Below are 26,979 nucleotides of genomic sequence, written 5' to 3'. Positions count from 1 at the left end.
AAGAATTGATGCTTTTAACTGTGGTATTGGAGAAGATTCTTGAGAGGAGATCCAACCAGTCCATCCTAAAGGAAATCAGGCCTGAATATTCACTAGAAGGACTGATGCTGAAATTCCAATATTTTGGCCACCTGATGCGAAGGGCTGACTCCTTGGAAAAGACCCTGATCCTGGGAAAGATTGAAGGCAGGAGGAGAAGGGGACAACAGAGGATGGGATGGTTGGATGGCATCATCAACTCGGTGGGTATAAGTTTGAGCAAGCTCTGGGAGTTAGTGATGGACAGGGAAGCCTGGCATGCTGCAGTTCATGTGGTCACAGAGAGTCGGACACAACTGAGTGACTGAACTGAACTGAACCAATATATCTCATTGTATATATGTACTATAATTGATTGACCTATTCTCACTCTTGTTGGGCATCTAGATTGTTTTTGCATTATTGTCGTTATTAAAAATAAAACCTTTGGCTTGTCTTATTATTTCTTAAGGGGGGAATTACTAGTTTGGTTAAAGGTGATAGACAAGTTAAGCCTTCTGATAAACACTGCCAAGTTGGTTAGCTCAGGAAAGTTTTGCAGATTTGCCATAAGCAATAAGCTTCATGTCTTTCTTGAAATCTTAGCAACTTTAGATCTAACAGATCAGTTATTCTCGTTAACTTGGGAGTTCAAAATTTCCCTAATTTTCATCATTGAAAAAACACTAATAATTATGATGCCATTATTCATTTGAGAAGCTAAGGGGTCTTATCCTTAAATTGTAAATGCATCTGTAAGAGCTAAGAGAGAAATGTATGAATAAATGGATAATGATCAAGTAAGAAATGTCCAGCAGCTTTCCTGTAGGGGTCACTATTACTGTCAATTTATGCCTGCAAGGTAACTAAAATAGTTATGCATTTAAGAATGTATGCACATTTGCCCGCAGGTCACAACTACAAAGTCTGCAGGAAAGGAAAGATTCCCCACAACGCAAAGATCCTGCCTGCAGCAACTAAGACCCAACGTAGCCTAATAAATAAATATTAAAAAAAAATAATGTAGGCACACCCATTTTAAATGCCTGATTCCTCTACATTCCCTAAACTGTAAATAATAAGACCTTTGCAGCCAGATAGTATCCTAATGTCAAGTTCTTTATATAATGACATATACCACTCTCTCCACTCAATATGTTCCTCAGTTTGAACTGACTGAGTTTCCCTTGGGGCTCAGCTGGTAAAGAATCCGCTTGCAATGCAGGAGACCTGGGTTCGATCCCTGGCTTGGGAAGATCCCCTGAAAAAGGGAAGAGCTATTCACTCCAGTATTCTGCCCTGGAGAATTCTGGGGTTGCGAAGAGTCGGACACAACTGAGCGACTTTCACTTTATGCTACTCCTAGGAAAGGTGATCAGGCTTGCTCTTAATAGAGGAAGCATTAACTAATTGCCTAACTCCAAAAAGTGTTTACATGGCACATGCTGACTTGAAGAGAAGGGGGAAAAAATGTCATTGCTATGGACAATAGGCTCCCCTCCTCCCACCTTCCCTTTTCTGCTTTCCCCGTCAACCTTTTTGCCTTCTGCTTCAAAATGCACACAAAAGACAAAAATCAGTTGTAATACGCATTCTATCATTCCACTTGGGTACAAAGAGATGCCTTTTAATGTTTAAGGTTTTGAGAATCCCAGGGACGGGGGAGCCTGGTGGGCTGCCGTCTTATGGGGTCGCACAGAGTCGGACACGACTGAAGTGATTTAGCTTAGCTAGTGCAGCTCAAATGTGATCCCGACGTTCCAGGAGTCAGGCGGCCGTCAGGCTTCAGGGCTGGGGCAGGGAACTTGCTGCAAACGGGTTCTTCTCCAAAGAAGGAGTCTTTCCCATCATAAAATGCAAAGCAGCCAGCCGTTTTCCATTCCCCCATCCCCGGCGGCATTAGGAAGGGGCCGGGAGGATATTTACCCCCGCTTTCGCACTTCTCCTATTGAACAGAACCCGCGGGCAGCGGCTTCTCTGAGAGCAGCGCCAGCCGGCTCAGGCCCAGCCAAGGCTCACACAGGGTTCTGGCCGAGCCCGCGCTGGGCTGGGGCGTCTGGGAAGCCTAGAGATCCCGTCTAGGAAACCGCGGGGTGCGTGGTGCTGAGGCTGGTTGTGAAAGTCTCAGTTTCAACTGGGCGGAACTCAACCTCGCCCCTGGCGCGCTCGGTCCTTTTGCAGCTGGGAGGAGTTGAGGCTTGGAGTTGGCAAACCTCACTCACCTGTCGGAACCTGGATCCGGACAGGGAGCGGAGCCTGGAGATCAGGGCACGCTGGTTACCGCAGCCTCGGCCTTCCCCGCGCCGGGACACCACGCCCAAAGGGTGTGGGGGCTGCTCCCCGAGACTCGAGACGCCCGGGCTCCGCTCCCCAGCTCCCTACTCCCCCTTCTTGCCCCCGGGCGCCATCGACTTGGCGAGCAGCGAAGGCCAGCTCCAGCCGACGCCGGAGCTGCGGGTTCGAGAGGCTCCGCCTCCTTCGGCCACTACGAGCCACAAGCGCCTCCGGGAAATTTTCCAGTCTGTCTCAGGCTGCGGTCACTGCTGAGGTTTTCAGAACTTTGCAGGAGAGGGCCAGCTGGGACCTCTGTCTCCAACCCACGCCTTGCCTGCCGCCTGCCTGGGACATCCCCGAGTCCAGGAGATCCCGCTCCCCGACGCCCCAACTTTTCGCGAGCGGTCTGCGCTCCCAGACTGTCGAGCTCCTGTGCCAAGGGGCGTGCTGGTTTTCGGGGGCCGGCAACACTCTCTCCCTCGGCTCGCCTTCCACCTACCTCGGCGTGGGGCTGGGTGAGTCGGGATCTGCGGTGCACTTGAGCGTTCCCAGAGCTCCGGATTCGCTCCTGCCCCAGAGACTCCCTTCCAGGGGGGATTGAACCCAGGCGGTCCCGGCCTCTTACTCCGTAACTCGAGTCGACCCTGGTCTTTTCCCTCCGAACTCCGGTGCCGTCGCGGATCGGCCGGCGGAGCGTCCGGGCGCTCGAGACTTCGTGGCCTGTCGGGGGCTGCGCGTACCATGGCCGGCTGCTGCTGCCTGTCAGCGGAGGAGAAGGAGTCGCAGCGCATCAGCGCCGAGATCGAGCGGCAGCTTCGCCGGGACAAAAAGGACGCGCGCCGCGAGCTCAAGTTGCTGCTGCTGGGTGAGTGAGCGTCTCCCACCCCTGAGCTCCGGGCATTTCGCTCCCGGCCGCTTCCCTCGCCCGGATCCCTGGCTGGAGGACCTGGAGCCGAGCGGTATGCTGCTGCGCGGCTTCCTCCTCCTCCCAGGCGCTCGCGGATGACAGCAAGTTGGGCCCTTAGGCGGCAGTCCTTTGCACCTCCAGCTGGGCGACATTGGAAGGCACCCCCTTCCTGACCCCAAACAGAGCTGAGAGGTAACATTTGACCTCTGCTTTCTCCGTTGTTTGCTTCTCTCCCTAAAGCCTCATCCACCTCACCCCTCCATCCCCAGCGCGCACCGCCTCTGCAGGACGTATCTTGGATGTTGGGTGTTGGTGGAGGGGAGCTGTTTAATCTACATTTTGGGTTCATCCTGGCCCCTGCACTCTCGAGTCTAAGTAGGTTGACTGAGCGCTAACGAAGTGTGGAACTGCGCATTGCCGCCCAGGGATGAGGACAAGTGATATCCTCATTTTAGAGAATTAAAATTAGGACGCAAAATTGACGAACTTGCCCTGACTGAGAAAAGGCAAAGCAGATACCGGGTCTGTCGTGGGGGTGCAGCCCAAGCCTTAACCTCTCTCCCCGCTGTGACGGCCTCCGCCTGCCTCCCTGAGCTCCCTTTAGGCAGGCCTGTTTGCGTAAAGGCCCAAACCTCCCTTGCTCAGCTCAGCTCACCGTGTGTTCGTTCCTAGGGCTGGGACTGCGGTTGCCCAGCTGCTCTGGCTAGTTCTTTGGGCGTCTGCACAGATCTAGGTAGGACGCTCACTTTCAAAAAACGGAAAGAGAATGTTAAAAGTTTGCCCAGTGTACGCCTTAGGGCAGGATTCCTTCTCTTGTGACTTTCTAGAACCCTGTTTGCTGTTAAGGAATATTTACCTTTTCCTTCTTTTCATATCAGAGTAGCAGCTGTCAGATTTTTCTAGATAGCTGCAAATATTTCAACTTTTTTCTTTCATCTGTTCTGGACAGGAATCCTTGCTTATATCAGAATTTTTAATCTTTTCAAGGAAAGAAAAGTGCATCTAGTTAGAAAAAAAGAGAAAGTTTTTCTTCAGTATTGTCTTCAGACCTGGACAATGGAACCCCTGTGTAATTATTCTTTGGGTTTCGGGGGTGGGGGTGGGGTGTCTGGTCTTCCTCAGGCTGTGCCCCTCCTCACTGGAGGAGGAGTCTGTCTGCAGGTGGATGGGGGTGCCCACCCAGAGTCCACACTGCCCATCGCACCCCAGACCCTCACTGAATTCCCTGCCTAAAGGCCCAAGCCTGCTCTGTGCACTTTGGGGTGGGGCAGGCTCCACCCCTGAAGAGTGCCTAACCAGGCAGCTGTGCTGGAAGTGTGGGCTCAGGTCTGCAGGTGGGCCTAAGAGGCCACTCTGGGAGGAGATGGAGCCTAGGTGGGGAAGGGAAAGGATTCTGTTCACTGGCCTGGGCTGCCCTTTCATGCCTGACCCAGAACTCTGAGGGGTCTGAGAATTCTAATTGTACTTGGCCTTCCAGGTTGTTATAAAGCTACATTTGCCAAGGAAGGAGGATTGTGTGACCGTCTGTTGGTGGATAGCACTGAAAAGTAATTATGTGGGCCCCCAGTGTCCTCCTGTCCGAGGCTCCATGAAGATTAGGGGCGGGCCTGGCTTTAGCTGCATTGTTGTTATTGTTTAGCCCCAGTCTTTCCTACCTCTTGGACTGTAGGCCACCAGACTCTGTCCATGGAATTTCCCAGGTAAGAATACTGGAATGGGTTGCCATTTCCTTCTCCAGGGTATCTTTCCAACCAAGGGATTGAACTTGTGTCTCCTGCATTGCAGGCAGATTCTTAACCACTGAGCCACCTGGGAAGCCCTTTAACTGCATACTTTTTCTTTTTAAGGACAGACAGTCCTCTTTCCTTGTGAAACACTTTATGATCTGTGTCAGCGTGTAAAATTCAGTGCCTGAAATATACCAGGAGCTTGACAAATGAAAATTAAGCAGGAAGCTGACTATATTACATGTATTGGTGATAAGACTGTTTAGGGGTAAAATGCTTGCATTCACTTACAATCAAACTAGGGTAGGGATGTGTGTAGGTATGTTTTCCCTGGAAGTTATACTTAATCCAGGTGACTAGAATCTGTTTTTGTACCCACCAGGCCCTTGCCCTAACCCTCTTATTGCCCCAACCCTCTTATTGCCCCTTTCAGCACTGTCTGACCTCCCAGGAGCCCCTTGTTAATCATCCTCAGCTGTGACTAACACACCATCTCAGTGCTAATTATCCAGAACTTGTTACAAAGTTGCTATACCACATGGAACTATCCAAAACCCTAAGGATGGACTTTGAAACCTCTGGTCTAGTTTGCTCTATAAGGGAGCAGGGCATATTTGCATTTCTTAAGACAGAAGAGAAGGAGGCCATGATGCCAAAAACACAGAAATCGAAGAATCCTTTTTTTGTCTAAAGTCTTGCAGTTTGAATGAAAATGAAAATCACCTGATCTGCTATAATGGGTGCATTAGATGAGCCGCTGCCTGAGTACCTCAGGTGAAAACTGTTTTGCAAATAGAAGTTGAGGATCCCATGTGGAGGGTGGAATGAGCCAAAAGGCCGCCAGCTCTTTGACAAGGAAGCATGCTGTTGCAACAAAGTGATTTAAGGACATTTCCAAAATACATTCAGTGGGGCCATATCCTGTTTGTGCTTAATAAAAGCATGGTCAGTGTCCACAGGGAAAGATAAAACTTGCTGTCCATTTGGGGCTGCTATTTGCAAGGTGTCAGCGTGGTACTTTCTTGTGGAAGGAGATAGGGGAGAAATAAAGGAGATGGCTAAAATTAGTAGAAAGAAATTCCCCATCAGTTCCTCAGATAAACGTGGTACAAGAGTTCTGATAAGAACCTTGATGAACGTCACTCAGTGTAGGAAGAAAGTGTCTGGACAATAGCAATGAAATGGGGAGAAGGGTTATTTTCATTAATTTTTGGTATCAAATGAGGCTTGGAAAAGTGCTGCTTGTTAATCAGTTTGAATGTCTCTAGCAACTCTGATGTCTTGATTTTGGATGCAGACCTCATGTTGGAATTGGAATGTATACCGGGGAATTGGTATTTAACTTATGCTGGTATAGGGATTAAACATGTAGGTTCTTAGCTCTGACTGCCTGAGTTCAAACTCTGGTTCTACCCTTTCTTAACTGCAGACTAACTTGGCTCTGTTAGCTGGTAAGTGTCAACTAGCATCACTCCATTTTGTAACATTTTTAGCCACCGGTGAGGTGTTATTTTCATTTTAGTTGACCAGTTGTAGGTTGCTAGCAGTTTGTCTAAGTTGTCCTGGTTGTACTTTAACAAAAATGTTTTGCTTGGAGTTCCCCTTATTATTTTCTGAGCCTTAAGCTGACTTTTAAATGTCTTACTGTTCTTACACTAATGAGTTGAAAAATCTGAGTCCCCTAAAGTTTTGCTGCATTGGTTATAACAAAATTCCATTTCAGAGCTATTTGTCATGTTCCTGGGCTGCAAGTCTATTTAGGTTTAATGGCTAGAAAATTATTTTCCAGCTCCAGCTTCTCTCCAGTGACCAGTTGGCACCAGACATTCTGCTGTAAGAGCCTTCCTCTGCCCCTTTTTTGGTTTATTTATTATCTATATAAACTCACATATAGCTAGGATTGTGTGTGTGTGTGTGTTTGTGTGTGAGAGAGTTATACCAGTGGTTTTTATTTCATTACTGAATCATTTTGGTACTCAAATTGTACCCAATTTGCACACTAGTTCCCTTATGACACCTCCATCAGTTTTTGGAGCATTTCCTTACTTTCTGGCATGACTACATGCTCCAGATTCATCTTGTACCCCTCTTCTCAGTCCGGAAATCAGTCATTTCACTGCTGGGTCTTGATCATTTTCAGTGGAAAACTGTACATTTTTTTTTCCCTGAAGATAATTAAACACTTGAAACAAAGATATCAACTCCCCTAATTCAAATCAGTCGCCAGTATGGAAGTATCTGAAAAACCACATTTTTAAAGCTCTGAGTTAGAAGATGAAAGTTTTAAGGTTGCAATGCTATGAGTAGATATGAAAGGGAAAAATCTAATAGTAAAGTTAGATGAAAAACAATGTAAAAAAGTCTTAGTCCTCAAAGGGTGTTTTTTTTCATTTTTAAAAAACTTCTAGTCTGTATTGCCTTTTGTTTTCTCTTTTTCTATGATACCTGAATCACAAGAGAAAAGTTTCCTTGTAAGAGCTCCCTTGTGTGGGGTGGCAGGGAGGGAGGTGGCTGGACTGAGACGACAGAGAGGAGTGTACAGCAAGTCAGTGTAGCAAAGCTATTGTGTTACTTAAGACAGATTGAAATTCACACAAAAAGAGGACTTGATTGGAAGGATTCTTACAGCAAAGCTATTGTGTTACTAAAGACAGATTGAAATTCACACAAAAAGAGGACTTTATTGGAAGGATTCTTACCAGGGCATCTAATGAAATGAAAAGAATCAAATAGAAAAAACCAGGAAAGCAGATGCCACGGCATTCCCAGGGCCCAATCACTAACGTGACTTGGCTCAGCTCCCTTCCAAGCTCTAGAACCCTCTGGGCCTTTCTTGTCCCTGTCGTTGAGCCTGCGGCCCCATGTGAGTGAGGGTGTGAACCTGGATCAGTCAGTTTAGTCTGGGAGATCCATAGCACAGACACAGCTTCATCTGAACGCACATGGCCTGAAGCGGGTGTCCTATAAGGCCAGCAGCCGCCGCTGCTGCAGGCAGTTTAAGGAATTAGAAGCACACCAGCCGAAATCCCAGCGTGCTAGAGGAGGGCTAGTGCTCTGAAGGACTCTGTGTGGAACCCCAACTTTCATTACCATAGTTGGTTCTCTGCTAATGGGTAAATTAATGACTTATCATGTTGGCTAGGGTTCCTGGTTGCAGAAGAATAATTTCACTTAAGAATAATTTATTGGAGGGGAAACAGGAAGCTCGTAAAATTGATGGGAATTGAAAAGCAGGCTAAGTGAAAGGGCAGGATCCGAGGGAGTCTAGACACTGGAATCAGACCAGGCTGCCAAAAGCACAGCCGGAAACTTACCACCCAGAGAGCTGAGAGTCACTGACGCTGCCCTGGATGCCTGCCTCCACGTGAGTGCCGCAAATCATCTGTGATCATCTCTTGCAACTTTCTGTCACTTTGCAAAACCTCAGGCCATCTGATTTTGCCCACGGATTCGATCCCTGGTTCAGGAAGATCCCCTGGAGGAGAGCATGGCCACCATCTCCAGTGTTTTTTCCTGAAGAATCCCATGGACAGAGGAGCCAGGTGGGCTACAATCCATGGGGTCACACAGGGAGGAGCAACTTAGCATGCACACATATGCACAGGGAGCTTGGGTAGAGGTAGGATGGGGTAGTGGTGAGAACATGCTCTCTGGAGCCAGCCTTTGTGAGTTTAAAATCTAGGTAATCTAGTGGTTAAGACCATGCTTGTAATGCAGGGGTTGCAGGTTCAATCCTTTGTCAGGGAACGAAGCTCCTACATGCTGTGCAGTGAAGTAAAAAAGTACAAAATAATAATTATAAAAATAAACAATGAAATCTAAGCAGTAAATAGTCCCCATTGTCCTGCCAACCCTCTGTCGGGGCTCAGTTACAACTGTGTAACTGGGCTCGGTTACAAGGTCACTGATAAAAGCAGAGTGTTTTTTCCAGAAGGGCATGCAGATAGGACAGTCTGACATGAAATCCCCACTGGTGTCTCTTCTCAGAGAACATGGACCTGCCTTGTAGTCATAACGTAGCATCGTGAAGTAAGCAGCATGTTAGGGCTCTGGAAACCTGAGGGGTTGTTGTTTTGTTGTTGTTTTGATGGAGGTAGCCTCTGAGTAGTAAACATATGACCATGAGCAAGACATTCCCTTTTGAACCCCAGGATCCTCACCTGTAAAATGAAAGTTTGGGATCAGGTGACTTCTATTGTTGTTGTTCAGTTGCTCAGTCGTGTCTGACTCTTTGTGACCCCATGGACTGCAACACACCAGGCTTCCATGTCCTTCCCCATCTCTCGGAGTTTGCTCAAACGCATATCCATTGAGTCGGTGATGCCATCCAACCATCTCATCCTCTGTCATCCCCTTCTCCTCCTGCCTTCAATCTTTCCCAGCTCATTAGAAATTTCTAATGAGTTGGCTGTTCGCATCAGGTCGCCAAAGTACTTTCGCTTCAGCATCAGTCCTTCCAATGAATATTCATGGTAGATTTCCTTTATAATTGACTGGTTTGATCTCCTTGCTGTCCAAGGGACTCTCTGAGGTCTTTCCATTTCTGGCATCAGATGGTTTATACCAGTGGTTTTCAAAGTGTGCTCCCAGGACCAGCAGTGTCAGCACCTCTGGGAACTTGTTGGAAATGGAAATGTAAACTCTCAGTCCTCAGCATGGCCTTCTGAAACAAATTCTAGAGTAGGGCCAGCAAGCTGTATGTTAATAGGATCTCCTGGTGATCCTGATGCACATAAGTTGGAGAACGTGTCTTATAACCTTGGTCTGGACCTCAGGATGGACCAGCCTCTGATTGCCACTCTGGGCTCTAAAGCAGGTACCTTCTCTTTCAGTGGACATTTGGGAGGCCCCTGGGATCAACCTGCCTAGAGGATGCTCTATTTCTTGATGTTAAAGTAGTCTGTCTCACCAACTTGATGAAGGGTCTTCAGGATGTGAACTGGGTAACCTGTAGGAATTGTTTAGTCTTTGTCCCCAGGTGTCAGGTTGCTGGGCAAAGAGGAGAAGCAGGCACGCATGTACCTACATCTTACCTCGGCAAGAGTCCTTACAAAAGCAACAGTGTGTGGATTTGCGTGAGCCCTTGAACTTTGATGTAGAACTCCTAAAGTTGTGCTCATATAAATTGTAATGGTTTTATGGCCTATTATCATTAAGTAATTATCTTTCTATTATGGACTAAGTGGTGCAGGGAAAGCCTATTTTAGTACAAGCCACCAAATATCAGTCTGCTCTTTGAAAATTCAACCTCTATGGAACATTGGGGGCTTCCCTGGTGGTTCAGATGGTAAAGTGCCTGGAATACAGGAGACCTGGGTTTGACCCCTTGGCTGGGAAGATCCTATGGAGAAGGGAATGGCAACCCACTCCAGTACCCTTGCCTGGAAAATCCCATGGACAGAGGAGCCTGGTAGGCTACAGTCCACAGGGTCACAAAGAGCTGGACACTGATATGGATAGAGGAAAATGGAACATTAGCTGTATCTTCCTGGTTGTCAAGTTTTTTGTTTTTTTTTTTTTCCCCCCCCAAGTAACTGATATATTCTGGTATTTTGTACTTGGTCGTAAATGAGAGAAAAAGAGAACATTTATCTTCTATTATTTTGTCTGAAAGGTATCTTTTGTATGGTCAGTTAGTTGTCCAAGACCCAAAGAGGAACTATGCCACTGCTTTCTCGAACCTGCCATGAATGACACCTTCATTTTGACATTTTGTGTAACTCATCTCCAGAATGTTTGTCTGTTGCTTAGCTACTATGTAAGTGGAAAATACAAGCTAATTGTATTCCTAAACAAAATCAGATAAATGAAGGTGATAAATCATTTATAGAATCATCATCTAATGTTCCTTGTAGTCTAAATCCTGGTTGTCTAAGTCAGTGCCACTCAAAAAGCAGTCATGGGTCCTGGGCCACTGTGCGTATAAGACAAATACAGAAATCAAGAATAAGCATCTAGAAACTTTTATACCAATTTAACAGTGATGTACCATCAGGGTTTTTTTTTAATTGTATTTCATTGATGTAATAGTCTGCAACTAAATGGGAAAAATTTAAAAACTGGTCCCTTACCACAGAGTTTGAGAAACAAGAGTGCAGACTTTTAAGGATGGGATAGAAAAAGACCAGAGGAGTGACTAGGCTCAGCAGATTTCACAGGGTTTGGTGATCAATAGCTATTTGACTGGAGAAGGCAATGGCACCCCACTTCAGTACTCTTGCTTGAAAAATTCCATGGACGGAGGAGCCTGGTAGGCTGCAGTCCATGGGGTTGCAAAAAGTTGGACATGACTAAGCGACTTCTTTCACTTTTCACTTTCCTGCATTGGAGAAGGAAATGGCAACCCACTCCAGTGTTCTTGCCTGGAGAATCCCAGGGATGGCGGAGCCTGGTGGGCTGCCATCTCTGGGGTTGCACAGGGTCGGACACGACTGAAGTGACTTAGCAGCAGCTATTTGACAGTAAGCCACAGTGAGGAAGCCAGTCTGTTAGTTGCCAGCCAGTTCTAGTCACTCATGAGTCTTCATGTTGAACTTCATTTCTAAGGTAACATCTGTTCTAAGACGTGCCATTGATTTGAAAGCAGATTTTCATTTACTGCATTGTACACATCAATACAAAGGCCTCTTGACCTTAAAAATGTTAATTTGTGTGGCAGTAAATCTCAGAATCAAGAATATAAGGATGTTTCATTTCTTTTCCCCTCTAATAGTACAAATTTAAAATAAAGCAAAACTGTTCCAATTATTGACAAATAATTCAATTTCATAAAACTAGTTTAAGTGCTGAAATTAGATTGGAAAATATGCCTCTGTTTTATTTCCATCAGCCCACTGAATTCAAGTAATCTTATTCTCTGAAACGCTGGAAAGGGTTGCTTCCTGGGTTGGTGGGATGGTTATGAATATAAAGAGCAAGAAACAAGTAAGAGCAACCACATGTGAGAGCACTAATGTATGCTGCTGTTTGCTCCAGTGTGGATGGAACACATCTAGGTGGTTGGTGGAGTCCAGGAAGAGCTTTACGTGAGACCTTGAAATCCATGATGGCTTTATTCACCACTGAACCCACAAAGCTGAGCACAGAGCCTAGCTAAATCAGAGGTTGAATAAATACGTCTCTCTCTCTCTCTCTCTCTGTAGTGGTTTCCATGAAATACCAGATGAGTAGTGTGAATTCCTTATAGGAGCTAGAGGTCTCTGTTGTTCGGGGTGTCACAGAAACATTCATGGAAGGAAGACTGGCCTGGTTTGGGCCTTGAAGGGTGAAAGTCACTCAGTTGTGTCTGACTCTTTGCAACCCCTTGGACTATACAGTCCCTGTAATTCTCCAGGGGCTCTTTCCAACCCAGGAATCAAACTGGGGTATTTAAAGAATTTATCAAGTGAAATGTTATTTAAACATTTAAACAATTTACCAAGTGAGAATGTTAAAAATATTCTAGTATATTCATCTAAAAAGCAACTTAAAAGGTGATATTAGACATATTTCCCAACTCCTTTCTTAACATATCCAAAATAGAACACATTGAACCAAATTGAAGGGTCTTCTCTTTTTCTCTCCCTGATTGATGCATTTCTACCAACAGATGGTACCGCTGACAACCCGGTGCTCAAACCAGAATCCAGGGAGTCTTTGTTGGTCTTTGCTTTTTTTGCCTTTTGTTATTGGAGTATAATTGCTTTACAGCGTTGTTAGTTTCTGCTGTACAATGGAGTGAATTACCTGTATGTATGTATATATGTATGTACCCTCCCTCTTGAACCTCCCTTCCAACCCCACCCTACCCGTCTAAGTCATCACAGAGCACCAAGCTGAGCTTTCTGTGCTATACAGCAGGTTCTCAGTAACTGTCTGCCTTATACATGGTAGTGTATATATGTCAATTCTACTCTCACAATTGTCCCTCCTAACCATGTCTATAAGTCACTTCTGTGTCTCCTGATCTTCTTCTGCACGTAACACTAGAAATAAAATAATGATAATGAAACATTTATACGTCCAGTCACCATTCTAGGCACTTGAACAGTCTCATTGATTTCTTGCTGTGCTTGTAGGTACAGTTAACTATTGTCCACCCCATTATACAGATGAGGAGACTGAGGCTCCAAAACCAGGTTCACCAGCTAGCTTAGAGCCAGGGTTTGAAGCCAGACAGTCTGACTCCAGAGTTCTGGTTCTTAGTCACAGTCCTGTTTCTGTTTCCTAGAGCCAACATCTCACCAAAATCTGCTTCAGGAGGCCACAGCTCTCTGTGTGCACTTTTTGCTGTCCTATTTGCCCCAGCTCTTGTCTGGATTACTTCATCCTCTACTGCTTTTTGGCCCTGAGTTCACTCTCCACGTTGCAACCAGAGTGACTTTTTAAACGTGAATTGGAAGAATTGATGCTTTTGAACTGTGGTGTTGGAGAAGACTCTTGAGAGTCCCTTGGACTGCAAGGAGATCCAACCAGTCCATCCTAAAGGAAATCAGTCCTGGGTGTTCATTGGAAGGACTGATGTTGAAGCTGAAACTCCAATACTTTGGCCACCTGATGAAAAGAGCTGACTCATTTGAAAAGACCCTGATGCTAGGATTGAGGGCAGGAGGAGAAGGGGGCGACAGAGGATGAGATGGATGGATGGCATCACCGACTCAATGGACGTGAGTCTGGGTGAACTCCAGGAGTTGCTGATGGACAGGGAGGCCTGGCATGCTGCAGTCCATCGGGTCGCAAAGAGTCGGACACAACTGAGTGACTGGACTGAACTGAACTTTCCTGCTCAAAACCTTTCTGTGTCTTCCCTTTGCCTTCGGATGCAAATATAAAATCTGTGCGTGGCCCGTGAGGCCCTCTATCCAGCCCCTGCCACCTCTCTGCCATTATTCCCTACAATCACTCACTTCTGTCCATAGAGCCTCCTTTCAGAACCTTTCATGGGCCACATGCTTCCTTTTTATTTGTCTGCACACAGCAGTTGTCTGCTTCCAACGTGTGTCCTTACCGGCCTTCTAGCAACTCATTTCAGGATGCATCTTAAACATCCCTTCCTCCTGGAAGCCTTCGCTGACTCCCGGATCCAAAATAAGTCCCCCCAGAATATTCTCCCATAGCCCATTGTACATTTTTTTCTTATTTATTTTTTTAATTGAAGGTAACTGCTCCACAATAGTGTTGGTCTCTGCCATACAGCAACAGGAATCAGCCATAGGTATAGTCTACATTTCTTTTTAAAAATAGTTGTCATCGTGGCTTAAAACTCTATTTCTGATGTTTTCTTTACTCTCTGTCTCCCCCTCTAGAGTCTATATTTGTTGAGCATAGATACTATTAGAACCAGTGAATCCTGAAGATCTTGTATAGTGCTTGGATGTTCCAGAAACATTTGCTGAATGAACAAATATACTGTCATTTAGCATCAATATTATTGCTTAAAAGAAAGAATATTTCACCTTCAAATAGTGGGAAGGGCTTATTATTAATAGAGGATTCTTTAAATTGGATAAATGTACATTTATAGCAAATTCATATTTGTTCATATTAATCTTTCCCTTTTGGACTAATGAAAACTTTATTACATGCTGACATTGGAATGTGGGCTGATGTTCTGGAATCAGTGATGTATTGCATGTGTCTTATTTGTTTTCTAAGGTTTCACATTTTCTTATGCACAAAAGTGAATATTCTTGAGTGTTTAAAAAAAAATTTTTTTAGCTTAGAAGGTGGCATATTTGTAGCAAAGACTGCTATCAGTCTCTTAAATACCTTTCCTTCTTCTGTAATAAGGTAATCTCTTGACACATGACATGGAGGTAAAGACTATATTTCTCAGTTTACCTGCTGCTAGGTGTGGTCATTTGACTAAGTTTATAGCCCATGGGATGGAAACTGTAGTCATATAGGTGATTTCTGAGTTGTTACCTTAAAAAGGAAGGAGGCTTTCTTCCCTTCTAGAGAAGGAGGCTGATTTGGTGGTAGCAGTTAGAGCAACCATCTTTTCCCATGAGATAGAAGTTGGATGTTGAGGATGAAAAGGCAACAAGGTAGAAGAGGCCTGTGTTCCTGATACTGTGAAGGTGCCATACTAGCTCTGAGCTAGGAATGATGGCACCCATTTTCAGCTAAACTGGTATCCTAGCTAATAAAATATTATACAATATGTTTTGCACTCAGCTTTTAAATTCCTAATATCTGGGAGTTCTTTCCCAATCACATGCAATTCTAAGGTAAAAAAAAACCAGAATGTAATATGTTTGGGGCAACCGTACTCCTGTGTGTGTGCTGTTGTGTCTGACTCTTTGAGACCCCATGGACTATAGCCTGACAGGCTCTTCTGTCCATGGGATTTTTCTGGCAAGAATACTGGAGAGGGTTACCATTTCTTCCCCAGGGGATCTTCCCAACCAAGGGATCAAACTTGAGTTTTTGATGTCTTCTGCGTTGCAGGTAGATTCTTTACCACTGTACTACCTGGGAAACCCTATGTTTGTGGAGGAGGTATCTAATATCCAATATGATGGGATCTTGGCTGGCTGGAGGTCAATACCATATCTGGGTCTCTCATTCTCCCAACATTCTGGTGATTATATGACATTCTTTTATCTTGCAGTTGACTTTCCAGGTATTTTAAAGGGTCTTTTTTTGCAAACAAATAAACATTTGAAGCTACTTGTTTTACTTGATATTGAATTTGTTGAAATTGAGAAATGTAAAACCCTAGTTGTCCTAAACCTTTAACATTCATTTCCATTTTTTTTAAATTTCAATTTTTAAATATGTATGCCATGACTTTGACTTAGTTCTTTGCTTAGCTTTTAATTTACTATTAAGTTAAATCTACTTATTAATTCAGTGAAATTTCCCTTAGACAATTAAAAACCTATTTACACATTTTAAAAGGCTGAATATCCTCAAATAGATCAACCCCCTGACAAAGCTGGCAAGAAAAAGCTAAGCATTTAAGTGTCTCCAGTGATCTAATAAATGTAAAGTTATATATTACATTAATTTGTTCTTTTAAACAGTTAAAACTGTCTCTAAGGGTAATAAAAAATCCTGTTCCTAAGTGTAATCAAATCAAATAATCATTTATACTATTAACTCCTATAAATTAATCACAGTTCTAATACTCAGATTACTTTACATCAGATTAAATACTTTAAACAATAACAGTATCAAAAAAACTTCAGTGCTGCTCATGATTACTATACCTATTCTTAAATTTAACTTGAGTATTATTACTATATATGTGATTCATTTCTTATTCCTTCACCTTTTGTGGGTTGCAAAGTTCGATGCAATCAAGAGAAGATTTACAATCTCAGTAAGAATGTTAGTTTAATTTTTCAAGCCCATAAATTTTGTTGAAAGCCTCACTTATTTCTTCCAATTTTTATCATTAGAAAAAAAAACTCCATTTAATCAGCTCATTTTAATTGCATTTTGTATCCACTCCCACCTGCAGGGACAACTAGTTTCTTCACTACCTAATTTGTGTTGAAGAGATTGTACAGTTTATAAACTCTTCTAGCTGTCTTGTGACCATCATTTCTGATTCTTTTACTGTCACTGAACCTTAAAGAAGAAAAACTTAGGGCTCAGATTCAAGAGATGAGCTATGAGGTTGTTCCTTTTAAAATTTATTTTTAATTGAGGAGTAAGTGCTTTACAATATTGTGTTGTTTTCTGCCATATGTCAACATAAATTAGCCATAGGTATACATATGTCTCCTCCCTCTTAAACCTGCCTTCCATCTCCCACCATATCCCACCCCTTTAGGCTTTTACAGAGCTGTGATTTGAGTTCCCTGAGTCATACCGTAAATTCCTGTTGGGTATCTATTTAACATACGGTAGTGTGTATGTTTCCATGTTACTTTCTCCATTTGCCCCAGTCTCTCCTTCCTACCCAACCCCCATGTCTGTAAGTCTGTTCTTTATGTCTGTGTCTCCATTGCTGCCCTGCAAATAGGTTCATCAGTACCATCTATCTAGATTCTATATTTATGTGTTAGTATACAATATTATTTTTCTCTCTCTGACTTGACTTTGTAACAGGCTCTAGGTTCATTCATATGAGACTGTTTCTTAAAGCTTGTCTGGTATGGCAGAAACCAATACAATATTGTAAAGCAATTATCCTCCAATTAAAAATAAAATACATTTTTCAAAAAAGCTTGTCTACATTCTGCTTTTGTTATTCTGTGTTTGAACATATCAGTCTAATATTTATACGTTTCTTCCCTTTCAGTAGAAACATTGTTATTTAAGAATGAAAGAATGAGATGAAATGGAGTGAATTAAATATGAAGCCCTTGTCACAAACCATAAGCCTGTCCAAACTCCACCAGCTGTAAGCCTTTAAAGCAAGTGTTTGAGTTTAAATGCTGCTTCTGTATTCTAAAATGTCTAGACGTTGACCTAATCACCCCTTTCATGTCTTCTCTCTGCCTTTGTATTTGTTACTGTGGAACTGCAGACTGTCTACAGGTAGCTTATGCATGAGGAAACTACTGGAACTTTCCCTGACCATTTTCAAATTACTGTTCATTTACTCTTGCCTGGAAAATCTCATGGGCGGAGGAGCCTGGTGGGCTGCAGTCCATGGGATCGGGAAGAGTCGGACACGACTGAGCGACTTTGCTTTCACTTTTCACTTTTCACTTTCATGCATTGGAGAAGGAAATGGCAACCCACTCCAGTGTTCTTGCCTGGAGAATCCCAGGGATGGGGGGAGCCTGGTGGGCTGCCGTCTATGGGGTTTCACAGAGTCGGACATGACTGAAGCGACTTAGCAGCAGCAGCAGGGTAATGAGAAAGTCTTTCTGCCTTGCCTAATAAGTTAATTTGTGTCTCTATTCAAGAATAGACAGGTGGAAGAAAAGAGGCGGCAGCTTTGGTTTATTTGACATAAATTCATCAGGATAAGACTGGGCACTAAAGAAAGTGTCTATCAATTAGTCACAGCCTGGATGAAGCCAATTTATGTGTACACGTATACACACACTACCACCAGATAATTTGCACTTACAAGGCATTTTGAATTTGCCCTTAGAAGAATTAAATCAGTTCTGTCTGCAATGTAGCTGTATCTTGATACAAACCAGGAAATGGCCAGAAAACTTATTATCCAACAAAAATCTATTTATTTGTTTAAAGTGTTTATTTTGAGCATCTAAAATTTCTGTTTAAAGTCATCTTCTCTTTAAGGAGAATCATGTTGACCAAAACAAAGTTTTTTTTTTTTAGTTTTTATGATTCAAAAAACTCAAAGAATACCTTAATTTATATTATGCCATCTGATAAAGCAGTAATCAGTAATATTATTTCTGATTTGTATGTTTTCCAGAATTCTAAACATTCCCCACTTCATTTGATACATTGCCTGTTTAATAAATTACTTTTCCCTGTAATACTTTTAAACTTTACCTTAAAAAGCTGGATGTTGTCTATATGCTTGTGATGAATTGCCAGAAATCTTTGATGTAGGTCCAAGAATGGTTTCTATTTTTCAGTGTGACCTTGGGCAAGTCAGAAAGGCATAGAAGCTCCTTGGTGGTAAAAGGAAGAGGCTGGATTCATCAGTCTCTAAAAATTCTTCCAGCTCTGAGTTTCTGTGGTAACTCTTCAGCCGCAGTGGAAGTGTTACCTTGATCACTCGGGGCAGAAACTGACCCTGAGTGTGTGTGTGTATTTAGTGCCTGCTCCCAGCATAACTGAGGAAATAGTACCTGGTTGCTGTTTTTCTGGGTAACAAGTGGCAGAAATAGAATTCTTCATATTCCTTTGTTCTCTAACTGTGTTTGAATTTTCAAGTAACATGAGACTTTACATGTGCGATAATCTCAGGATATCAGAACAGGTTTTTCAGGGACAGAAATGTTTCGAATTGGTAATCTAAGTGGAACTTCTGTTTGTAGAAATAGCTATTGACATAAAAATGATTCCTGGGGGCAGGGTAGGTACAATGGGTGAAAGGAGTCCAAAGGTATAAAGTTCTAGACATAAAATAAATAAGTCATGGGTGTGTAGTGTACAAAAATAAATAAATGGTAAGTAAATAAAATGACTTCTGGGACTTCCCTGGTGGTCCATAGGTTAAGGTCCAATGCAGGGGATGCAGGTTCAGTCCCTGGTTGGGGAACTAAGATCCCACATGCCTCATGGCAACTAAGCTCGTGCTGAAACTGGAGAGCCCATGCTGCAACTACTGAGCTACAACAAGGACCCAACATAGCCAAAAATAAAAATAAATAAATGAAATGACTCCTGAAGTATCATGATTTGTCATTAGTCAAAAACTTTCTAGCCTTTAATTTACTATAAAGTATGTGAACATAAAAAGCAGAGACATTACTTTGCTAACAAAGGTCCGTCTAGTCAAAGCTGTGGTTTTTCCAGTAGTCATGTATGGATGTGAGAGTTGGGCTATAAAGAAAGCTGAGTGCCAAAGAATTGATGCTTTTGAACTGTGGTGTTGAAGAACACTCTTGAGAGTCCCTTGGACTGCAGGGAGATCCAACCAATCCATCCTAAAGGAAATCAGTTCTAAATATTCACTGGAAGGACTGATTTTGAAGCTGAAACTCCAATACTTTGGCCAAGATCCTGATGCTGGGAAAGATTGAGGGCAGGAGGAGAAGGGGATGACAGAGGATGAGATGGTTGGATGGCATCACTGACTCAATGGACATGAGTTTGAGTAAACTCCCGGAGTTGGTGATGGACAGGGAGCCCTGTCATGCTGCGGTCCATGGGGTCACAAAGAGTTGGACACGACTGAGCAACTGAACTGACTGATAAGAGCATTTAGGGCTTCCCAGGTGGCACTAGTGGTAAAGAACCCACCGGCTAATGCAGGAGACATAAGAGGTGTGGGTTTGATCCCTGGGTTGGGAAGATCCCGTGGAGGAGGAAACGGCAACCCACTCCAGTATTCTTGCCTGGAGAATCCCATGTGTAGAGGAGTCTGGTGGGTGACAGTCCAAGGGGTTGAAAAGAGTCAGACATGAGTGAAGTGACTTAGCATGCACGCATATGAACATTTAATAATAATAATGGGAGTAAACTCATATAACACTGCTTATATGTCAGAAATGATTCTAAGGGCTTTATATCTATGAGTTTGTTTGATCCTTACAAGTTATTGAAGTAAGCAATATACTTTTTTCCATTTTACGGATGAGGAAACTGAGGGTAAAGAAATGATTAAATGAGTTTCCCAAAGTCACTTATTACTAGATGTAAAACTGGGATTTGATTGAGCAGGTAGTTCGATTCTGGGATTCCTTACTTTTCTTACGGGCTCTTCTCTCCTGCCCCTGGTAAAGAATCACTGTAGGGCATTGTGACTAGGCAGTGGAAGGGTAGATGGAGTGCAGGCAGAGGTCTGGCACATGCTTCTGGGTCTTCGTCACAGTGCAGTGGCAACTTTGGGCAGGTCATCTAATATCATCAGTGGTCTTTAATGGAATAGAATGTGAATTGTATATGTGAGCCACACACCTAATTTACAGTTTTCAAGTAGTCACATTAAAAAAAAAAAGTAAAAAGAAACAAGTGAAATTAATTTTAATAATATATTTTGTTAAATCCAATATGCCAAAATATAATCATTTAACAGGTAATCAATAAAATGCATCAATAAGGTATATTCTTCATATTAAATCTTTGAAACCTGGTGTATATTTTACACTTACAGCACATCTCAATTCAGAGTATCCATATTTTAAGTGTTCAGTACCCCTGTGTGGCTGGTGGCTGCCATGCTGGACAGCATAGCTCTGAACCCTTGGAAGGTCCTGTAAAGTGAGACCATGGTGATGGATACTCACTAAAACCACTGCTCTGAGATTGTAGGAATCCAGGATGAGAAACACCTGTACTGCTTAAGTGACTTACTGTGAGATGACTTTCTTCCCTGCTTAAGTAGCATGGAGAATACCTTCTAAGATAAGGAATTTTTTTCACTGTTGAATTCTGAAGACTCACAAAGGCAATGTAATGTCAAGATAATGTGTACGTACCAAAGAAGGATTTTCAGAAAGTAATTGTGCTTTAGCAGGTAAAATAATAATAATAAAACTCAATTGTTCCCCCACACAATTTTGGAAGTTTGCTGTTGACCAGCTCTTGTTCCAGGTCTCTGGGATTGAAAAGAGAACCGGACTCAAAGCCCCTGCCCTCTTGGTGCTTACACTTGAGTGTGACGATAGATGTGTACGATGATTTGAGATTAGGCAAGAACCATGAAGAAGCAGACTAGGGGGTTAGAGAATGGAGTCCTGGGGGGATCAGTGAGTCTAGTGTTGATATGAAGACCTCTGTGAGGAGATGACTTTTGAGGGGAGATTGGTTGAGAGATGGGACAATCTGCCCGAAGACCTAGAGAACAGAAACCAAGGAGTGACAGGGTATTCTAGGCTGGGGAGAGCCTAAGGTGGAAATGGGCTCAGTTAGTTTGACGAAGAGCTGAAGGTGTTGAACTGAGCAACAGAGAAGATGATAGGAACCATGATTGGAAAGGAAGAGTTTCAGTTTAAATGCTCTGGGAGGCCAAGGGAGAGCAGTGATTAGCAGAGAGACGTGATCTGATTGTTTTTTATAAAAGAAAAGTCAGATAATAGGACAGATAATAGACTGTATTTGATAAGAGTGTAAGCAGGAAGACCAGTCAGGGTGGTATGGAATTGTTGAGGTGATCTGCATGGTGACTTGACTGACACTGGAATGATGGAGGTTCCTGGGTCTTTTGGCTTGAGCCACCATGCCAGTGGCCATGCCATTTACTGCAATGACTGAGGGTAAGGTGAAGACAGATTGGGCAGCAGAGAGAAGGGGGCAGGGAATCAGTAGTTTTGGTTTTAGACATTTTCAGATTGATGTCTAAATGAGTGTAGAAGTTAAGATTAAAATTGAAGCTAGAGAGGTTTATCCGGTTCACCTTAGATGTTTGCAGAGAGCACGTTTCTATGACGCAGATAGCTGGCAGTGTATCCCAGTTCATCTGGGAACTGGGTAATTTTGTTCCCCTGGGATATGGATGAAGGCTTTATGATGCATAGCTCTGGATAATGTACACGTGACAAAGCTGAGGATCATGACCTAGCTGGAGGAGTAGTTCCCTTTATTGGTACAGGGTTTTGGCTCTGTGCTTGGGAAAGAGCTGTAACCAGCGCTAGTAATCAGATGGTAAGCAGGCACACTGGCACAAGGTGTTTGATATTGAAATATTCCTATACCAACTGGTAAATAACCATTAGCCTGAGTGCCCCTCCTCTTGATGTTGTCAGCCTAGCCATCAGGGCCTCACCTCTGGAATACTCCAGATCTTCCTCTACCTGGCAACTAGTAAGTAATGCCTCACACAGTGATTAGCTTCCTTGGCCCCATTCCAGCCACTAGAATGGACCAGCATCTGTTCTGATTCGTCAGCCCCCATGCCACACCATTAGCATTGTGAAATATTTTGAGTGTAACTAGTTCTACCCCTGGGTAGGCCATGAAGTTAGGAAGAGTCTCCTTCATGGATCAGTCACTTGCAAAAATTCCGGAATGGTGATGTCCTTGTTCTCTTGCATGAATTATGTTTCCATTCTACATTAGCATTCTGTGAATATGGCACAGCACGTTTTATGGTAGCTAGTGTCTGGGTTGGCAAGGACTTGACGCACATCCTAGGACAAATACTACAGATGGCACTCCCCGTCTCACAGGGTGAGCAAGCACTGTGAGATTCCAGACAGACCCTTTATTCCTTTACTTCACATTCATACCATAAATCAAACTTAATCTTGGCTCCAAGACTAAGACAGGAAATGTCTGAGTTACCACAATGAATCCAGTCCCATCAGTCCATGGCTAATAGTTGGGGGGAAAGTGGAAACAGTGACAGATTTTGTTTTCTTGGGTTCCAAAATCACTGCAGACGGTGACTGCAGCCATGAAATTAAAAGACACTTGCTCCTTGGAAGGAAAGCTATGACAAACCTAGACAGCGTATTGAAAGGCAGTCACTTTGCTGACAAAGGTCCATTTAGTCAAAGCTGTGGTTTTCCCAGTAGTCATGTTTGGATGTGAGAGTTGGATCATAAAGAAGACTGGGCGCCAAAGAATTAATGCTTTCAAACTGTGGTGCTAGGAGATCAAACCAGTCAATTCTAAAGGAAGTCAACCCTGAACATTAATTGGAAGGATTGATGCTAAAGCTGAAACTCCAATACTTTGGCCACCTGATGCAAAGAGACAATTCATTGGAAAAGACCCTGATGCTGGGAAAGATAGAGGGCAGGAGGAGAAAGTGGTGACAGAGGATGAGATAGTTGGATGGAATCATCGACACAGTGGTCATGAGTTTGAGCAAACTCCAGGAGATGGTAAAGGATAGGAAAGCCTGGTGTGATGCAGTCCATGGGGTCGCAAAGAGTCGGACACAACTTAGCGACTGAACAACAACAAATAATACAATGAAAAAAGAAAAGATCATGCTATCTCTTTGACTCCACCTTATCTTTTATTCTTTGAGCTCTCTCTGTTAAAAATGAAAACAAGAGCTAAAGAGCTAGTGATTGTGTTGTATTTCGAGGGCTTGCATGCAAAATAAAGCCTTAGACTTGATAAAATTCTTTACTTGTAATTTAACTATATTTATGCAGACATAAGGGTATATGTGCATATATAATATGCAGTAATATAACTTCACATCGTTTCTAACCACCATTGTTGAGTTTGGGGATGTTTTGAGTACAGACAGTATACGATGATAAATGGTTGGTGAAGGGAGTTGGGTACAGGGAGAGTGTGGACACAGCTCCTCCTTGATCATCCTGCTCGACTGGAGGCTCATGTCTCCTTAGAGAGGGGACACAGATGTGGAGTGATAGAGCTGGATGAAGCACGTCCTGAGGGCTTGGTGTTGAAAGAGCTGAAAGTGCTGTTTCCTGAGGCCCGGGCTTGGGAACGTTTGCCTGGAGGTAGGAGAACTGATCAGGACCTTGCCATGCTGGTGGTCCTTAACTAAGGAGACAAAGAGAAGGCAATTACCACATTCTAGATCATAAATAGTCCTTAAGATTGATTTCCCTTTAACGGCTTACAAACCATTCTCTCTAGACATACCAATTAACGTGGGATAATTTCTGAGTAGTGCTGGGAGAATTAGTTCTCTAAATTTGATGGCTAGTTTGGAGCCTCATGGACTCAAGTGGTCACCGTGCTTCTTACTGGGTCAAGGTTTGAGGATGGTGCTTCTGTCACATTTGTTTCCGCCACAGATCCATTTGCCTTTATTCTACAGGCATTAGGGAATTTTCTCTGTGCTAAAAGCTGTGGGTAGAGAGAAGAGTAAGATTGACAAATATAAGTGGATTTTCAGTTAAATTAGACTTTTAACCCCCCTGGTCTATCCCCAGTTTATAACCATTTAGGAGGCAAGCTGGCTTCCACTGCTTTAAATGCTTTTGGCATTTACAGTAAATTATAATTATGGGAGTATTTGCAATGTACCACTGCCAGCGCTTTCTTGGAGGACAAGACTCTTTTTCACTAGGTCAGCCGGTAGCTTTCCCTGGCATGTCGAGAGAATGCTAACGAAGTGAGGCAGGCCAGGTTGATGGATAACATAACCCGAGTGTGGAAGACGACAGAGAGACGCCATGGACTGTATGGCAGGGAATTTTGAGACAGGGAGGTTTCAGATGAGGAGAATTTCAGAGAATGTTTTCTGTGTGGAAGATATTCAGAGGAACAGTGATGAGAGAACATTCTGAGGATACATTTTGAAAAATAACAGTATACCTCCCCTTTGGCATTTTATAAAGATTGAGAAAGAACTGGAAAATAAAATGGGTGTTTGTTGCCTCACGCTGTTTATTTGAATGTGACACAATGTCAAAACCAAGCTGCATAGGGCCCCAGGATTTACTGAGGAAATACAGTGCAAAGACAAATATGTGGACCTCTGACCCAGATGTGCCAAGAACTGAAGGAAGCAGAGTTGCTTGGCTGACCCCTGCTGACAGAGACAATGAGATGGATAGAACATATGTCCAGTTTTGGTCATTGGAATGTGAGTGGATGTGATGTACACCATTTCCATGCATGTGTTCTTTGGAAGGACTGATGCAAAAGCTGAAACTCCAGTACTTTGGCCACCTCATGCAAAGAGTTGACTCACTGGAAAAGACTCTGATGCTGGGAGGGATTGGCGGCAGGAGGAGAAGGGGACGACAGAGGATGAGATGGCTGGATGGCATCACCGACTCCATGGATGTGAGTTTGAGTGAACTCTGGGAGATGGTGACGGACAAGGAGGCCTGGCATGCTGTGATTCATGGGATCACAAAGAGTCAGAAACAACTGAGCGACTGAACTGAACTGAGGAGATAATTTCTTTAAGTCATTAAAGGGAAATCCATCTTAAGGGAGATTTATTTACAGTCTTCTCTCTTTTCCCACTTAGGCGAGTATCACCTATTTGGCACGTTTAAATCTGGCCCCTAATAAACCTCCCATTTCACAATCCTCTTTATTTCCTATAGTCATCTCTGAAGGCATTAGTTGGAAAGCATATGGTTAGAAGCCCAGAGTTACCACTTAGAAGAAAGCTGCCTAACCATAAATGCATGCATTAGACTTTATATATATGAGTAAAAAATTTCATTGTGTCAAGTCATTGAGATTATGGGATTTCTTTTTGTTACTACAGCAGAGTCTAGCCTACTCTGACGAATACACTCTTGTTTCCAAGCAAGAAGTCCAGTAGTAACCCTTTTGCTCCTCTCACTGATTAACCACACTGCTGGCTGCTGTTTCTTTCCTCACAGCTGTGAGAGAAACAGCTGCTCATCCTAGTGAATATATTCTCATATTCAATATGTTTTACAACAGGATTATAATAATGATGTTGCTTTGGCAACAAGAAAGGAGATAAAGTATGGGGGACAGTTTACTGGAAAATCATCTGCACCTACCAAATTCTGATAGAATTTTCCTGAAGCCAGTTCTGGTTCTACAGGTTTCACTAATGAATGAGCGAGTCTTTGTCTTGTTTTTCCCTGTGACTTCATACTTGTTTGCAGTTTAGATCTTGATACTTGCTTTTTAGTTTTATTATTACCCATTTTGCCTGCTGTCAGCCTCAAAAAGCATGAGAGTTCTCAGGAAGGTGTTTGCCAGATACAGAGAGCATTTGGAGCTACCTACCCTCCCAGGTTAGTAGGAATGATGTTTGAAACAGGATCTTGAGGGAAAAGCTTTCCCATGGTTGTCTCACTTTGACTACGTGCCAGCCTTTAGCTTTTTGAATGAGCATGATCTTATTTTTCCTTTCTGGTCAGAGGCAAATTGATAGGCTGTGGAAGCATTTAGTTTTTTGTGTCTATATTTCAAGTGTCACTTACTGTCTAATCAATGCTTTAGTGACTCAAAGAGTAAAGAATCTGCCCCCAATACAGGAAACTCAGGTTTGATCCCTGGATCGGGAATATCCCCTGGAGAAGGAAATGGCACCCCGCTCCAGTATTCTTGCCTGGATCCATAATTAGTAACTTAACATTTTAGGACTCTATTTACTTTCTTATTTGTACTATATATATATATATATATATATTATATGTATGTATAGCATAGCAGAAAACTAAGATCATGGCATCTGGTCCTATCACTTCATGGCAGGTAGATGGGGAAACAGTGGCTGGCTTTATTTTTGGGGGTTCCAAAATCACTGCAGATGGTGATTGCATCCATGACATTAAAAGATGCTTACTCCTTGGAAGGAAAGTTACAACCAACCTAGACAGCACATTGAAAAGCAGAGACATTACTTTGTCCACAAAGGTCCATCTAGTCAAGGATATGGTTTTCCCAGTAGTCATGTATGGATGTGAGAGTCGGACTATAAAGAAAGCTGAGCGCCGAAGAATGGATGCTTTTGAACTGTGATGTTGGAGAAGACTCTTGAGAGTCCCTTGGACTGCAAGGAGATCCAGCCAGTCCATCCTAAAGGAGATCAGTCCTGGATTTTCATTGGAAGGACTGATGTTGAAGCTGAAACTCCAATACTTTGGCCACCTG

The 26,979-nt window shown here is 43.2% G+C and overlaps 1 protein-coding gene across 1 annotated transcript in view; it reads left to right on the top strand.

The window, feature by feature from the left end:
* The first annotated feature begins 2,569 nt into the window (after nt 1-2,569).
* The window catches only part of GNA14 (G protein subunit alpha 14), a 198,693-nt gene continuing 174,283 nt past the window's right edge, over nt 2,570-26,979 (top strand). The window contains exon 1 of the mRNA XM_068974179.1: nt 2,570-3,157. Within this exon, the coding sequence (XP_068830280.1) occupies nt 3,034-3,157 (124 nt within the window). The 5' untranslated portion in view covers nt 2,570-3,033. The remainder of the gene's footprint in view (nt 3,158-26,979) is intronic.

This window comes from Capricornis sumatraensis, chromosome 6 (assembly GCF_032405125.1).
Source record: "Capricornis sumatraensis isolate serow.1 chromosome 6, serow.2, whole genome shotgun sequence".
NCBI lineage: Eukaryota > Metazoa > Chordata > Mammalia > Artiodactyla > Bovidae > Capricornis > Capricornis sumatraensis.
The sequence above is the reverse complement of the archived record's forward strand: the minus strand, read 5'-3'. Positions and strand labels throughout refer to the sequence as shown.